This window comes from Saccopteryx bilineata, chromosome 2, assembly GCF_036850765.1.
Source record: "Saccopteryx bilineata isolate mSacBil1 chromosome 2, mSacBil1_pri_phased_curated, whole genome shotgun sequence".
Taxonomy (NCBI): Eukaryota; Metazoa; Chordata; class Mammalia; order Chiroptera; family Emballonuridae; genus Saccopteryx; species Saccopteryx bilineata.
Window position 1 is genome coordinate 56,077,559 of NC_089491.1, and position 18,203 is coordinate 56,095,761.

General features: G+C 38.7%; 1 protein-coding gene across 1 annotated transcript; it reads left to right on the forward strand.

Annotated features, from left to right (window-relative positions):
* The first annotated feature begins 1,952 nt into the window (after window positions 1-1,952).
* Window positions 1,953-7,870, forward strand: C2H9orf57 (chromosome 2 C9orf57 homolog). The gene is made up of 4 exons (XM_066254725.1): window positions 1,953-2,087; window positions 2,582-2,692; window positions 4,035-4,094; window positions 6,881-7,870. Exons 2-4 carry the CDS (start codon window positions 2,641-2,643, stop codon window positions 7,003-7,005), a joined length of 237 nt encoding a protein of 78 aa, XP_066110822.1. The 5' UTR covers window positions 1,953-2,087; window positions 2,582-2,640; the 3' UTR covers window positions 7,006-7,870.
* The last annotated feature ends 10,333 nt before the right edge of the window (window positions 7,871-18,203 follow it).

The window sequence follows — 18,203 nt, forward strand, 5'->3', positions numbered from 1 at the left end:
TTGAGAACCAGAGTACTTCCATGTCTCATCAAGGCAAGTACTTCTAAATGCTATTTCCTTTGCCTAAAATCCTCTTTCCCCCACCTCTCTCCTGGCCAACTCCTCATCATGCTTCACAGGTCAGCTTCAAGTTACTTCCTCAAAGCCTTCCCTGATGCTTCAGTATAAATATAAATTAGGATCCCTTTTACCATTTCTTTTAACTCTCAGTAGCTCTCTCTTACAGCACTCATGGATTTTTTCCTATTAATATTTTTAATCTATTTTTTAACTAATAGTCACTGAAATTTACAAATGCAGAATCTTGTAACCACTTCCACAAACAAGATACAGAACAGTTTGATCATCCTCAAATTTTCCTCATGCTATCTTTTTTTTAAAAAAAACTGATTTTAGAAAAAGAAACATCAATTTGTTGTTCTACTTATTCATGAATTCACTGGTTGATTCTTGTATGTGCCTTGACCAGGAATCAAACCCACAACCTTGGCATATATGGACAACACTCTGACCAACTGAACACCAAGCCAGGATTTCATGCTATCTTTTTTGTAGTCAGTCCCACCCCTCTCCCTCAACCCCTAGCAACCACTATAGTTTTGTCTTTTCCAGAATACTGTTTAAATGTCATGTAAAAACAATATGATACTGGCATAAAAAACACGCATATAGGGCAATGGAACAAAATTGAGAGCCCAGAAATAAACTCACATATATATGGCTAATTAATTCAACAAAGAAACAAAAATATGCATGGGAAAGGACATTCTTTTCAATAAATTGTGATGGGAAAATTGAACAGCCACATACAAAAGAATAAAACTAGACCACAATTTTATACCATACACAAAAATTAACTCAAAAAAGATTAAAAATAAACATAGGACCTGAACCCATAAAACTCCTAGAAAGAAACATAGGCAGTAGGCTTCTTGACATCAGTCTTGGTGATAATTTTTTTAATCTGAAACCAAAAGCAAAAGTAACAGAAGCAAAAATAAACAGTGAGATTATATCAAACCAGAAAGCTTTTGCACAAAATAGGAAACCATCAACAAAAATCGACAATCCATTAAATGGGAGAAAATATTTACAAATCATATATCCAATAAAAAGTTAATATCCAAAAGAACTCAGATAACTCAATAGCAAAACAAAAAAAATCTAATTTAAAAATGGACAGAAGACGTAAATAGACATTTTTCCAAAGAAGACATACTGATTGCCAACAGGCACATGAAAAGATGCTCTACATCATTAATCACAGAAGAAATGCAAATTAAAACCACAATGGTATAATCCATACCAAAATATTATATAGCAATGAAAAATAATCATTACTCTTAAAAACTGACATAGGTTCTCAATGTATTTTTTAAACAAGAGGGAAAATAATATGTAGAGTACTATTTTTGCAAAAATAAAACAAAAAGCAATATTACACATTTTTCCAAGTTACAAGTGTATTATGAAAACATACACAATAAAAAGGATATCCAACATATTGACAATATGGGTTACCTTTGGAAAGACACTGGGTTTGGCAGAATATATGGTCAGAGATTTTAATATTCTTAGTATTTTAATTCATTTCAAAGAGAACATATTAATTTGGCAATATATATTAATTTAGAAATAAACATTATTTTTAAAAATCAAATTGCTTTCTGACTGTACCAAGTTCTGCTGTAAATGTATGTTTTAATAATCAAGACCAAGTACTTTATACAATGAACAGATAGTATACCCACAGGGCAATGTACTGTGATCTAATTAATCTGCAGCATAGTGAGTATAGCAACCTTTAGCCAAATTTACGGTTAATCAGTTTAACTATTGGTTGACTCAGTCTTATGTTAATTTCATGACTAGGCCAATTAAGTTCCACATAGATCAGAGTGTTCAAATGAAAATTTTTCAGTAGGGCAATTTTTACCGTTTAAACCGTTTGGAATCTGGTGGATCAGACACTTGCTTTGTTGATTTCAGTAAAAACGGACTTCATTACATCAGAAATTTTACTTGTTGCTATCCTTTAAACAACTTGAGACCTAGAATATTCCCACAATACCTCATGATGAAGGCAGGTAAGGCATAAATATAATAATTGAAATGTTATATTTTAACCAATCTGAAAATTTCCTTCTCTTTATTTTAATAAGCATTAACTACCACTATCATATAATGCTTTTTATATAAATATAATCATTTGCAATGAAAGCATTAGTTTATAAAAAAGTATAAATACTTTCTTTTTGGTTAATAGCTAAAAAGATTTTTAACAGAATATCAATCTAGAGGCATCATTTATCTCCCTTCATATTTTTGTATAAAACAATTCCCATTCAGTAAAACAGGGGAGAGGATGGCATTTGATAATGGGAGGACATTTAAACTTAAAATGTTCATTGGAACAAGGAGAAGGTTTTTGGTGAATTATTGACAAAGACAAGTAGCTTATTTTTCCTCCTTCACAGAGGAAATTTATCTATACTTTATTAATGAAATAAATGAAACTTAGGCAGCCATTTTTCTTTTTCATAACAGCTAACATAAATGTGTAACATTATTACTTCCCCAGAAAAAATGTAATGGTGGGACATAGCTTTCCTTTCATCGTCTTTGACTAAAAGCCTAAGAATGAGAAGAATTGTCTTCGGTGGTGTTTTTGTCCTATTCTGCCTCTTAGATGGTAAGTTATTAAGAAAGAAGAAATGAAAAAGAGGAAAAATTGTCTAAGAAATTGAAGAATTACAATATAAGTGGAGTACGGTCTTCATGTTTATTATGGGAAATAACTGGACTAATGCATGTAAACAATTGGCATAAGTTTAGTTCTTTAAAAATATGTGTTGATTGGTACTTGATTATGGATTGAAAGTCTGTCACGCTGATTTAGAAAACCAATGTGAATGTCCAGTGTCTTTAGATGAGGTTGAAACTGGGAGAATAATCAAGAGAGGTTAATAAGCCTCATCAGCCAGGTTGTTTTCTACTAAAAGTGATCTCTTCTAGTCCCCAAAATGACAGAGGATGATATAAAATACATTGCACAAAATGTCTAGTAAACTCTTCTTGTTATCAATGACTAGGGTGACGTGGCAATGGTTTTCAAATATTAAAAGATAAGAACTATGCACATCAAGACATATTTTAGCTGCATTTCAGAAGACTCTTCTAATAATCTGAGCTGTTTTTACAGTGATGAGCTCTCCATCACTAACCAAGGCTACCTTCAGGAGTTATCATAACAGAGATGCCTGAATTCAGTAGAACCAGTGGTTCTCAAAAATTGGTCCTGTTATCTATATCTAAACCACATGCCTTCTGCCATTTCTGGATGTCTGAAATGAAGATTCCTGGGCCCCACCTCATACAGATTCTAACTAGAGGGAAGGAGTGTCCTCTGAGAATCTGTGTTTATTTTAACTGCTTAAGGAAATCTAATGCACGATCAAATTTGGAAACATCTTCTAGATAATGTCATTCATTCTTATCTATGTTTACTAAGTTCAAGAATTTCTGGACTATTTCTATGTAACCAAAATGAATAACATTTTTGAGCCACTGAATTTGAGTACTGAAAATAACCAATATATGAACATGAATCAAGTATAAATATTCACAGAGAATTTACTATGTACATTGTGCCACTTTAGACATTGAAATGAAGGTTTAATAGGGTCTATATGGCTGACATTAAGTTTTCTAGCTAAATAACTTTGATTTGACTTAATTAGGCACTGAGGAACTGAATGACTAAGTTGTCTAGGCCACCTGGCCTCATTTCTAATTAATATCAGTTTAGAGTACTTCCAATTCATGAATGTAGTATATGTGAAATCAAATTTTTAAAATATTGCTTACTTTTTAAAGCTGAAATTCACTTTCTTTTCGATCCTCCCCCTTTTCTTCCTCTCTCTGGTTTTCAGCTTTATTTCCCCCTTATATTTTCTCTCCTGTGCTTGGAGATGCCGGCGATGTGCTTTGTCGATCATGCAACCTTTCACTCCCCTTCCATGGATGTCTTTTAGACTTTGGAACCTGCAAACCAAAAGCTGGTCAGTCCTGTATAAAAGAGGTCCACTCTCAAGGTAAGTAAGTCTAGACAACTGAAAGAAAAAAAAAACCAAAACACTTCAAAATTAGCACATTCATTGAGCATTTACTACATGCCAGATCTTGTACTAAGGACTTTACCTGGATTATATTACACCAACAAAACAAAACAATGATATGATCTGGGTCTTGTCACTATCCCCATTTTTTTAAACCTAAGAAGTCTGAGGAATAGAAAGGTTAAAAAATGTGCTTGATGTTACACCACGAATGAATGTCAGAGCCAAGATTCAAATACAAGTACTTTGACTTCTGAACACACATTCCTAATGAATCTGTATACTGCCTCACTCACATCATTCACATCATCACCAAAAATTAGTACATAATTTGTTGGCCCTTCTAAGCAAGCTCTATGCAACTGCACAGGTTGTATGCCTGCGAAACCAGCTTTGTCTGCATATATTAAAGAGCTAAATGTCAACATTCAAATAAAACATTAGAAGAAAATACTAAAGAACATATTTTAGGCTTGAAAGAGATGAGGCTTCTTTAACACCCTAGATGCAAAAGTATGGAGTAAATTGAATGAAAATATTTGAAATGTAAATCACATAAAAAATATTACTACCTATCCAGAATAAAGAATTTCCCCAAACAACTTTTTAAAAGATCAACAATCAGAAAGTTTTTCAACTTGTTAAATAAAATGTAAGCCTTTCTTCAAAGGCATTATCAATGACCTGACCTTAAACATAAAAAGCTGCTCAACTCATCAGTAAATGTCAAACAAATACAAGTTACAGAAATAATACATTTTTAACTCATTCGATTAGTAAAAATTACAAATGTCTTATAATATCAAAGTTTAGTGACAGTGTGGAGAAATGGAAACTCCCATACATTTCCAATGACAGTTTAGATTGGTTTAGCATTTTAGGCAACCTCATTAAGATTTTAAATAAGTACAGCCTGCTACAAAGCAAGTCTATTTCTTGGTATCTACTGTACAGAAATGGTTACATGTAATACAGAAAGGCATGTATCAAGGTTATTACTGAAACTTTATAGTTAATAGCAAAGTAATGGAAATAAACTAAATGTTTGTCTATAGGTATTATTTAAAACTATGATATATTCACACCATGAAAAGCTAGACAACATAGAATAAACAAGATTCCTTTGTTAACATGGGAAAATCTCTAAAACATTGTTGAGTAGAAAAAAGTTGCAAAAAAAATGTATAGTATACCACTTATGAATAAAAATCTCTATAAAGCAAAACTCTCAACTTCTCTATGAAATTAGAAGAGGTGAATAAAATTAGAAGAGATCCAAGTTGGTTGGGAAAAGGAATAGAATTTGGGGGTCATATCTGCTGGGGTTTGGAGATTAAGAAGACTATTTGAGCTTTGTTCAACCTGTCTAGCTTAGGTACCCTCTCTAAGCCACTAGTTCCCTGTGACTTAAACCTTTGCAAGTCAGGGCCCCTTCATTTGAAGGAGAAAGGTGCCAAGGCCTCTCAGAACCACCCGTCTTCTCTTCCTGAGTGTGGACAGTCATCTAGTCAGCTTAACATCAAAACAGATATTAAAGGACTCCGCACATAAGAAAGAACCTGGAGGTTTCTATAGCACAATATTGACACTGATTCTTGGTGGGTCAAGGACCTAGAATGACTACAGTGTTGTGGAAAGAGCAGTTTCCTGAGTGGGAAATGTTGCCGTGTCACAGTGATGTAAAACAAATAGAACTAGAATTAACCCTTACAATAGTTTTATCAACAGGTTTCTCATCTTTGCTACTATTGACACTGGCAGGATAATTCTTTGTGATAGAGGGCATCTGGTGTATTGTAGGCTATTTATTTAGCACAACTCTGACCTCTACCTATTGTATGCCAGTAATATCTTCCCAAGTTAAAACAACAAACATGTCTCAGCATTATCTACTGTCTTGGGAGTGGGAGAGCAAAATCACCCCGAGTTGAGAGACTATGTTTGCTCAAGTTTTCAACCATCATGCACTTGCTGCATTTGGGAAACTGCTCTCCTGCTATGGTTATAACAACTCAGCTTCCGTTGGACCCTACTGTCACTTACTTTTCACGTTTGTATATTTTTCACATTTTCTACAGTGAACATACATTACTTCTATAATTCAGGGGGAGGGGGATTAAGTGAGGTCAAGGACACACCTCCTTTCTGAGAAATAAACTTCTAAATGATCCTTGTGAGGATGAAGCTCTTCATGAATTATAATTCATGACCTGGGTTAAACTGGGGAATGACATTAAGAATTCAAAAATTTTACATAATCAATGGCAATTGCATGGCTTTTGTCACCTGAATTTGAAAGCTAGTTTGTTTTAAAATTCCAAAGTTTTTATATTGCAAGGCACCTAACTGGAATACTTCTCCATGAGAGTTCTTTTTTTTTTAATAGTCTCCTTTTTTTTTTAATTTTTTTTTAAATTTATTCATTTTAGAGAGGAGAGGAGAGACAGAGGGAGAGGGAGAGAGGAGAGACAGAGAGAGAGAAGGGGGGGAGGAGCTGGAAGCATCAACTCCCATATGTGCCTTGACCAGGCAAGCCCAGGGTTTCGAACCGGCGACCTCAGTATTTCCAGGTCGACGCTTTATCCACTGCGCCACCACAGGTCAGGCCTCCATGAGAGTTCTTAACGGTAAAATGATTGCATCTTGATAAACCTAGACTTTGGCTTTGTTTTTGTTTTTTGTTTTTTTTAACTACTCTCTGAGGCAAGGTAAGTTGCACCTCCCAAGGGGTTTCTCTGCCTTTGCTTCTTTGTTTCCCTCAGGTGGAGTTGACTGGTATTCAGTTATGGACTGCACAGACAGTCAAGAGGAGTGCGGCAGGAGAAGTATGGCGAAGCATACAATTGAGACCACTTTCTGCTGCAATTATACTTTGTGCAATCTCTGAGCCAGTGGCCCTTATTCAAATTGCTTGGCTAATTAGTCAATCAAAAAGCCTGACCTGGTCATTGCAAGAGAATGGCTACCATCCATCAGCCTGCTACAGAAACCTCAGACCTTTGCAGGCTAGAAGGAGTTATGTTCTGAAATTGATTTTGGCTTTCGAGGTGCCCAAATTCTCATCACCAACTCTAACTCATCTCAGAAGCATCCTTTTCAACAGCATCGCTCTCCTCTCCTCTTTCTCCTTAATTATCCTTCTGATGATTTCAGGTCTACAAAAAAAGTAGAAATGCGAGTGATTCTCTGAGTCAAACTACATACATCATCTCTAGTTTATGAATTTTTCAAAATATTTCCATAGTTCATAGTATAGTTACAAATTAACTGTATCACAAGACACCAAATGACCTGAAAGTGTTCATTTGGTTTCCAAGGAAACTTCCTTGTTCTCTTGGGGTAATTTATGGTATAGAAGAAACTGATTTGACAAATACCATATAAAAAATAAGGCATAAATCAGTAAACCAGACCAGAGAGAACTATGACCCCAAATAGCAGAGGGCTTAATACAAAGGTTGACGCTTATTTCTTACATCTGCATTAGGATTTGTCCAAGTTCTGGATTTTCATACCTGAACCACACCTAAATACGTTGGTTTATCTAATTTTGGCAGATTAAGCTATTTAGTTTATGGTAAATCGAAGAATAGGTTCCCACCCACAAGGAATTTAAAATTTTTTGAACTGTACTTCATGTATTTTAACCTGCCATATATTTAATTATTCTCATTCAATGCCTATGTAAAATTTAAAGTTGGTTTGTTTTTCTTTGTATTTTTAGGAGTTTGGGAAATTCAAATGGTAAATAATAAATCTCAGTGAAACCTTTTTTATTGTCTTTTTCTCAGAGAATTCTCAAACCCAGTTCCTCACAAGTACTTTTCTATAAATTTTAAAGAAAAACACACATATTTTTTTTAAAAGCCCATGGAAATTACACATTTTTCTTCACACTCATTTCAACTGTAATTCTTAGATCATTTTTTCTAAACTCACTAAGAAAAATGTTTTTTCAACCTGAAATTTAAATCCATTTGCCACTATTCCATCACTTTATGTATCAACAACATTGGTAAACAGTGGTTACCCAAAATCAGTGAACTTCATAAAGAGTTTATTTTTATTTTCCTTATTTTTTAAATATAACCTTATTTACCCAATATCATGGGGAAAAATTTAACAGGATCAGATCAGCAGCGACTAATCCCATAGAGCTTCCCAAATTCAGTTTGCATTGCCAGTGACAGGATAAGAGAATTAGGAAGCAGGAGCTAATTTTATGCATCAGTAACTACTTGTTGACTTTGGTCTCTCTTCACCTCATTCTCCTCACATATAAAATGAAAAGAATTAGATCACATGATCTCACAGATTCCTTCAAATTCTAACGTCTATGACTCGACATTGACTGACATCTCTTTGCTGCTGTTTTCTTAGATTTAAAAATAAAACTTGGTGCTGAATACAATCCATAAAATAGGCTCTGACTGTTATTCTTAATGCTCACTTTGCTCTGTATAATGTAGAAAAATGAAAGGGGATAAGCAAGCTGGTAGAACAGGGACCAGCCCTGAAGCAGTTTTTGTTTATGCCAATCTCACCTAAAAGTTACTATGGGCACAAAAAAATCTTTCACATCCTTGATGTGGTAGGCTGAATAATGGTCCTTTAAAGATGTTCATGTTCTAATACCTGGAGGCTATAAATAAGTTACCCCACAAGGCATTCTGCAGATGTGCTTAAATTAAGGATTTTGAGATTAGGAGATTATCCTGAGTTACTCTAGTGGGCCCAATGTAACCACAAGTTTTACAAGAGGGAAATATCCCTGGCTAGATAGCTCAGTTGGTTAGAGCAGTGGTCCCCAACCCCCAGGTTGCAGACCAGTATCGGTCCGTGAGCCATTTGGTACCGGTCCGCAGAGAAAGAATAAATAACTTACATTATTTCCATTTTATTTATATTTAAGTCTGAATGATGTTTTATTTTTAAAAAATGACCAGATTCCCTCTGTTACATCCGTCTAAGACTCACTCTTGATGCTTGTCTCTGTCACGCGATACATTTATCCATCCCACCCTAAAGGCCGGTCTGTAAAAATATTTTCTGACATTAAACCATTCCATGGCTCAAAAAAGGTTGGGGACCACTGGGTTAGAGCATCACCCCCATAAGCAAAGGTTGTGGGTTTGATCCCTGGTCAGGACATATACAGAAACAGATCAATGTGCCTGACCTGTGGTGGCGCAGTGGATAAAGCGTCAACCTGGAATGCTGAGGTTGCCGGTTCAAAACCCTGGGCTTGCCTGGTCAAGGCACATATGGGAGTTGATGCTTCCTGCTCCTCCCCCTTCTCTCTCTCTGTCTCTCTCATTCTCTCTCCTCTCTAAAAATTAATAAAAAAAGAAAAAGAAAGAAAGAAACAGATCAATGTTTCTGTCTTGCTGTCTCTCTCCCTTTCTCACTCTTTAAAATCATTCACTAAATATTTTTTTAAAAGAGAGAAGCAGAGAGTCAAAGGGATTTGAAGATGCTAAGTGGTCGGCTTTGAAGATACAGGAGAAGGGTTTACAAGCAAAGGAATGTGGAAAACCTCTAGAAGCTGGAAAAGTCGCCCCTAGAGCCTCTAGAAAAACATTCAGCGTTGCAGACACATTTTAGGCTTTTGTGTGTATAACATCCAGAATGGTAAGATAATAGATTCGGTCTTTTTTTAAATTTAGATAGAATTAACATAGAATATTATATTAGTTTCACATGTACAATATGATTATTTGATCTTTGTATATATTATGAAATGATTTTCACAGTAAGTCTAGTTAACATCCATCAGTATATATAGTTACACAAAAATTTGCTTTTTTTTTTTTTAACATGGCGGTATGTTATTGCAGCCATGGGAAACAAAAATGCTTGATCATGCAAGGGATAGGATGGTGAGGCATTTACTTTCCCTTGCCCACCTCCGCCCCCCCAGCTTGACACATTCAACACTGGGTTTACACAGAATCTGACTTCAAAGAGACACCTGTGTCATATTGTCTTACTTGCATTATAATGACTTCTCAGTCACAGTTTCCCTAGAAACACATGGATGGCCTACAGACATGTATCTGATTAACTTACACCTCCCATTCAAGCCCTTATCCATTCAAGATTTCTTTGGCTAACAAGTTTATTATTTTCCTCTCCCTCACATCTAAAGATAAAGTGATATTTGATATTTATCTACAAGACAGCAGACTGAAAGCCTAGTGTATCTGGGGACCTGCCTTGATCTCCTGAATATCACATTGGCTTCTTTGTTGATTACACTTTTTTTTTCTGCAACTGGAATAGAAACTTTAGTGGTTTCATACCCCATAATTCATTTTAAAAAGACAGCTCTTTGCAGTCAATTAATGGAAGCATCTGGAGGATGTGGCAGGAAAGAGACTAAACTGATTCTGTTAGCAAAGGAGGGATGGAATGTTTTGCCTGCTAGGACTTGGTACAGCGTTTCCTGAAGTTGTGGAGAGCGCATACTCTATAACTGATATGACCATTGTGCTTCCCCATTCTACTGGAGAAGTATCACAAAGCTTAATGTCTAGTTAGCAAGTATCACTAAGCCCCCATAGCTGATGGGTAGCAGAGTGGGAAGTTCTGCTGGTATACCATGTGAGCGTCACTCCACCACCAGTGCCAACCATTAGAAGAACCACATGGGTGGGCAAGAAGCTGTGGGATGGTGCGACCCTGACCCCTTAATATAGGCTTCAGTTCTCTGATAAATGAGACAGGGGGGTCCTTGGAAGAAACGCAGGCAAAGAAACAGAAGGAAACGGGATGGCTGATGACTGAGCCCTAAGCTTCATGAGCAACTCTGAGTCTGGCCAAGGACTTCAGAAAGAAAGAAATATTCAGATAACGATGGAGAAAAGTCTGAAACCCTGAAAACAGCCTACAGAAACAGGGAGCCATCTTCTTAATTTTTTATTTTCTGCACTAAGGAACTTCATGTGCTAATACCTTTATAGCTAACACTGCAGGCCGATGTACAATGTTGAAGGCATGGTAAAACACCCATAGCTTTCGGGAGATCTGGGGCCATCTCGGCACTGTCTGTCCAGGGTAGTTCACATTTTCTCTCCTAGTAGCTGACCCACATGGCTGCAAAATTCTACAGGCGAAGACATTAGAGGTGGCTGTACCTGTTGGTGGACACATTTCTCCTAACTTGCATTTTTCCTTAATCTCTGTAGATCACCACAGGTAAGTTAGGTGTAACCTCTTTTGGCCGAACCTCAAATCCTGATGCTCCCATCTATCCTTCCCATAACGTATTAGTGTGAGTATGTGTTCTGCCTTCTCATCCCCACACATACTGAATAAAGTTAATAGATCTGCCATCAGAAATTATCGTGTAGAATGAAACTTCCAGGCAGAGTTGTAACTAGCAATTTTGGTGCCAGGGCAATCATAAAACGTGCCCTCAAATTAACTTTGTGATTCATCTCCTGGCTCACATATGAGGTGTTATTGATGATACTTGCCATCTGGTAGCTCCCTATTTTAACAAATTATTCTTGCTAACTAGACATTAAGCTTAGTGATACTATGTGCAAGTGCTGTTGAATTAATTGCACAATCATTTACATATTTGATACACTGTAAATTTCAGAGACCTGGGACAAAATCGTTAATGGCCAGGCCGAATCACAGCTTTGATTATGGAGAGGAAAGATAGAGAAAGGAGAGGTGGTTAATGACAGTAGAAATTTGAACCATTCATTCAATAAATATTCACTGAGTGCCCTGGGCAGGTAACTCAGTTGGTTGGAGCATCATCCCAATACACCAAGTTTGCAGGTTCAATCCCCAGTCTGAGCACATACAAGAGTGAACCAATGAATGCGTGGATAGGTGGAACAACAAATCAATGTGGGGGTTTTTTTCTCTTTCTCTAAAATCAAAATTTTTAAAATATATATTTATTGAGCAATTCTCACATATCATGTATAAGGGAGGTGATGAAGATATAATAGTGAATAATTTATGAAACAAGGAAAGCCTAAACGACCATCATTTAATTATTATCTCTCTTGGTTCTAGGGCTGACTAGGCTACATTAGGCAATTCTTACCTGGAATTAGGCTCATGAAATTAGAGTCAGAGGACGGCTGGAGTTGAATCCTCCATTTCTGTGTCTCGCTGGGGGCTGGAAGTGGCGGGGCTCACCCAGCATCTCCATCTCTGCATCATCTTCCCACGTGGTGTCTCTAACACAGCGGCTTCAAGGTAGCCTGACTTCTTAGGGGCAGCTCAGAGTCCCAAGAGAGAGAAGGCCAGGCAGATGCTATCCTGACTTTTAGTACTTATCTTCAAAAGTCACACATATCGCTTCCACTGGACTGTTAGTTGAGGCAGGTACAAAGTCCCACCCAGGTTTGTGGGGAGGATATTGAAGCACCACTTCTTGATGGGAAATACTAAGTTTCTGAAAAAAGAAGATACCCAAAATACGGCTGAGACCATTTTTATAAAATATAATCTACCACAGGATCCACAAATTTCACCAGCCTGTCAAATGGGTCCATAGTGTTTAAAAAAAAAAAAAATGAAGAGCTCCCTTCAAGAATCTCATCATAACTCCATTGCATACCTCATCCTGAAATACCGATCACTTCTTCTGCTTCCTACCCTGTGATCATACCCATCTGGTAGTTTCTCCACCTTGCTTCTTTGACACTATCTTTTTCAAGTACCCCCACCTCCAAAACACACACACAGGCACATAATCTTCTAGATTTTGTTTATCTGGCATAAACTTCTGTCAGAACCAAAGTGAGCCTGTTTAAAACTCACCAGCAAATCCTATCTTCTACTTTTTTTGAATTATATTTGTCTAAATAACTCGTCCTCCCTGATGTTAACAAACCCTTTGCGTTTGGCTCTCAGGTCTCTGGGAAATCTCACCTGTAGCCATGCCCTCAGCGCCACCCTTAGCTTCCTTGGGACGCTGTCCTGAATGCCTCTGCCATCTAGTGGCAATAAGTAGTAACTGCACTCAGTGATCTAGCCTACTGGCTACCCTGCACTCCTCTTTCCGGACCCATCAAGCCAGGATGCTCTACTTTATTATCTCTTTAGGTCACAGTGTCCAGCACCAAGTTATGCAGAAGCAACAGCCTTGAGTTATCAAAACATATGGTAAATGGTCTCTGGAAAGTAAAAGAATCAAAACCTGTAACAGTGCCTGTGGAGATGGTTTAAAGTCTGACCAAGGGAGACAATGTAAAAATATAAGATGCAAAAAAGAAGGGAAAGTAATTCAATTGACCCAGTGGATTATGTACCTCTGAAGTTCAAAAATCAGGTAAGAATCTTGTCCACATTGTTGATAACCACAGTCGGATTCTATCCTCTGTGCACTACTGATCAGTTGTGGGCAAGCTACTTACTTCTCTGATCCTTGGTGTCCTCATTGACAACGTCATGATTCTAATTTTCACCCTGTGCAGTTGTTCTGAAAAGCAAATAGAATAATACCTTATGAAAAATACCTAGACCAGCAACTAGCAAGCAGTAAGTCCTCAGTCAGTGGTTGCTTTAATTAATATTACTATATAGATGGTTCAAATGTCAGAATCCTTTTTAAGACAAAGCAAACTCTTATTATACCCATATTCTTGTGGAAGAGAGCAATGGTATATACAGTGTGTCGGTAAAGTCATGGTGCACTTTTGACCAGTCACAAGAAAGCAACAAAAGATGATAGAAATGGGAAATCTGCACCAAAAAAAAGGAAAACTCTCCCAGTTTCATACCTATTCAGTGCAGTTTGATGTGGGCTCATGCACAGATTTTTTAGGGTTCCTTAGGTAGCTATCCCGTTCAGCCTCTACAGACTCATCACTGACTGATGGCCTACCAAAACGGGTTTCTCCACCAAACTGCCAGGTTCCTTCAACTGCTTATCCCACCGAGTAATGTTATTCCTATGTGGTGGCGCTTCGTTATAAATGCGCCGATATTCACGTTGCACTTTGGTCATGGATTCGAATTTAGCGAGCTACAGAACACACTGAACTTTCCTCTGTACCATCCACATCTCGACTGGCATGGCCATGGGCTGCTCTGCTGTATACACGATGTTACATCATCTTCTGCGCATGTGCACATGCTGCCACATCATCCTACAGAAACTGGGAGGGTTTTCCTTTTATTTGGTGCAGATTTCACATTTCTATCGTCTTTTGTTGCTTTCCTGTGACCGGTCAAAAGTGCACCATGACTTTACGGACACACTGTATTTAGAGGGGGTGTCAATATGCGAGAGAACCTGAGAGATAAGTTAGGACTGGGACTTATCATAGAGAAGCCATTTAAAATCATTTTAAGGCCCTGGCCGGTTGGCTCAGCGGTAGAGCGTCGGCCTAGCGTGCGGAGGACCCGGGTTCGATTCCCGGCCAGGGCACACAGGAGAAGTGCCCATTTGCTTCTCCACCCCTCTGCCGCGCTTTCCTCTCTGTCTCTCTCTTCCCCTCCCGCAGCCAAGGCTCCATTGGAGCAAGGATGGCCCGGGCGCTGGGGATGGCTCTGTGGCCTCTGCCTCAGGCGCTAGAGTGGCTCTGGTCGCAACATGGCGACGCCCAGGATGGGCAGAGCATCGCCCCCTGGTGGGCAGAGCTTCGCCCCATGGTGGGCGTGCCGGGTGGATCCCAGTCGGGCGCATGCGGGAGTCTCTCCCTGTTTCCAGCTTCAGAAAAATGAAAAAATAAAATAAAATAAAATAATAAATAAAATCATTTGAAGCTTTTAAAAGTCTCTTCCCATGGAGAATAATATCTCACTGTCCTCTCTCATATTTGTAAGAACCAAAGGAAATTAGTGTAAATGGTTTGCTAATTATATTTAAACCAGAAATACCTCAAAGGGGTTGATATATCCTCTTTATGCTTTTAACCTCAAAAGTATTATATCTGTGCTCAAATAAAATAAATTCCCAGAGGTAAATTGGCATATAATCTGAATTGCCATCTCCAAGGAGGAAGAGGTCTGATGTAATCAACTGCCACCAAACAGCTGGCCGATGCCCTCAGCAGAGGGTTCAATGTCACTTCTTGACACTAACATGTTGGACATTTGGCATTAGTAGTAGCCAGTAACTAGTAGGTCATGCTTGGTGAGAGACAAGTCTCCATCCCTAACAGTACTTATAGGCCCACTGCTGAAGCCTTGGGTGGCCAGGGAGAGAGATTGGCTGATGTTCACTGGGTAAGTCATCTTGTCCACCTGGTTACTGAGCAGCTCCTCTGGAATGGAAGCTCTCTCACACTGTGCCTACTTCTATGCACATATGTCTCTAATTTTCTAGTCTTGCTAGTTTCATGCCCCTGACCAACTAACCACACCATTTCTCCCTGCCCTGAAGCCTGTGTTTCTGGCCACTTTTCTTCCCTTACAAAGTGAACTATGGCAGCTTTGTCCACTGAAAAGATTTCCCCTCACTCTGTCCTTGAGGGTCAAAGTGACTTGAATGACTATGACATGACAACAGTCATTTTTCTTTTTCCTACAATATACTGATCAGACCCACCTGTGAACCAGAAGCAACAATGCCACCATCGGATCATCTGGAAGCTGCTGTGATGTTATGTGCATGAATTAAGAAAGAGGCACTAGTGCCACCTTCTGGACTTGCGTGGGTCTGATTTTTTTCTTTTTTCTTTTTTTTTTAACTGAGAGATAGAGACAAACAGACAGACACACAGGGAAGGAGAGAGATGAGAAGCATCAACTCATTGTTGAAGCACTTTAGCTGTTCATTGATATTGCTTCTCATATGTGCCCTGAGTGGGGGGCTCCAGCCAAGCCAGTGACCCCTTGCTCAAGCCAGTGACCTTGATTCAAGTCAGCGACCTTGGGCTTCAAGCCAGTGACTTTTGAACTCAAGCCAGCTACTGTGGGATCATGTATGATCCCACGCTCAAGCTGCCAACCCCATGCTCAAGCTGATGTGCCTGTGCTCAAGCTGGTGAGCTCAAGCTGGTGACGTCAGGTTTTGAACCTGGGTCTTCAGCACTCAGGTTGATGCTCTATCCACTGATCTATCACCAGCCAGGCAGGTCCTTATAAACCATTTTTTTTTATCACCCAATGGGTTGTGGCAGTTCCCAGTGATCAGAACAATGCCCAGCCCATAGTGAGCAACTCTATTTTCACAGTCACTTGATATCCCATGGTCAGGTGCTCAGTGTTGACAATGGCATAGTAGGCTTCATGGAACTTTTCTCCCTGTAGTGAGTGGTTTTCTGCTACAGAAGGCATGCCCAGAACCCTATGAGTCTGTGCTATGAGTCTCCTAACAGAGTTTATCAAAGACAAAACAACATCCTTTCCACCTTGGACATCTGCAGCATCACTGGGTCTGCTGAGTCATTTAGCACAGACTTCAGGGCAGATTGCAATGCATCCCAAACCTGCTGTAAAGTCCCTGCCTGCCCTGGTCTCTACTCAAAACTGGCTGTGTCCAAAATCCAAAGAGGCCCATAAGCACTGAGCCTCTTTCTTAGTGTCAAGGGTACAAGGTGCTATAATTTGATTTTCTCCTTAAAGGGGATGGCTGAGTTCACCGCAAACAATTGGACCACTAGCATCTTCACCAAGATGGAAGCCCCTGAACCTTTTTCACTTTCATCCATCCTTTGGGCCACATATGTCTAAAGTAGCCATACTATTTGCTACATTCTGTTCACTACCTCCAATTAACACAATATCAATGAGATAAGCCAACCAGCATGTCATGCTGCAAAATGTCAAAATAATCAAGATCCTTGGAGACTATTCTATTTGAGAAATCAGGAGGGTCAACATAGCCTTGGTCCTAGTCACTGAATGTGCATTGCTCTTTTCCACATTAATGTGACCTATTGATTATCTTTACTTACAGAGTTGAAAAAAAACAGTCTCCAGACCAATAACCATATGCCAAGCCAGATCTGCAACACTAAAGATACCACATATAGTGCAGCAGCTATAAATAAAGCTGATAGTCCACTTTTGTTGCAACAATCCAGCTAGTTTTGAAAATGTCACACAGTTGAATTGAACAGAGATATATAAGGTTCCTTTAAGATTTTGAGCTCAAACCCTGTTTCACACAGAAACTTCCCCTATTAGGGGAAGAACTGTATGAATGTATGTTGCATATACCTTCTAGTGACTTGCAGAAGCCTACCTCCAGGGACCTATCCACATTCAAGTGATGGGCTTGGGTTCTAAGAACTACTCAAATATGAAAACTGGGGCAGAGGTTATATATATTGGAGACTAATATCAGCCTTTTGTTCACTAATTCTTAATTGTTTCTGGTTATACAAGTTGAGCATCCCCCTGGTTGGCTACTTGTCCATCTCACCCCTAAGAACACTATCACTATAGACCCCTGCAGGTCAGGGGCTGTGCCTGACACTTTAGCCTTGCTATTAATTATGATAATTATGTCTACCTTGTATCTGATTCTTAAGTGTGGCCACTGGTCTCTATTATTTTGAAAACTTTCTGTCCCCATTGACATTCTGGAGATTAATTTTGCAATAGCACCTACTATTACCAGTCCCAGCCAACAAGGACCACCACCACTAAGCTTTCAATGAGTCTGTTGACCCTCACCAGTGCATTCCTCATCACTTTAATGAAAGAAGTGCTTTGGGGGCTCTTTGTTAGAATCTAATCTGCAGGTGGCTTCTCTGGTCTAATGTAATAAGTCTATGCTAGCACGCCCACCTCTCTAAGCATTCTGATCCTTCCTCCACATGCTTTCATGTCAGTTCTGGCATCTCCACTTCATTTGCTAAAAATCATCATCATATTCAAGCTTCAAGGAGCCATTCCAGCAGCATCTTGAGACTAGCTGTGTGTCCCTTTGCCAGGATCTTTAATCCCAATTCATGGAAGAATGTCCCAATGTCACTTCACTGTCCCCTCTCCAGCTTTATATTCTGCTCCTCAACCGTCTCTCCCATCCTAATACTCTCAGAATGCCTCCCTGCACATACTCCCCTGGTTTTGTACACTATGCCTTACTCATGCCCTGTAATTATTTTAGGGAATGCCTATTTCTGCCATAACTAGTATTAACCCTCTGCTCTTGGGTTA

Excerpts from the sequence above, each read along its gene's own strand:
- C2H9orf57 (XM_066254725.1), top strand. The coding sequence starts at position 2,641 with ATGAGAAGAATTGTCTTCGGTGGTGTTTTTGTCCTATTCTGCCTCTTA. Across the intron at positions 2,693-4,034 it reads CCTATTCTGCCTCTTAGATG|ACTTTGGAACCTGCAAACCA; the intron begins GTAAGTTATTAA and ends GATGTCTTTTAG. Across the intron at positions 4,095-6,880 it reads AAAAGAGGTCCACTCTCAAG|GTGGAGTTGACTGGTATTCA; the intron begins GTAAGTAAGTCT and ends TGTTTCCCTCAG.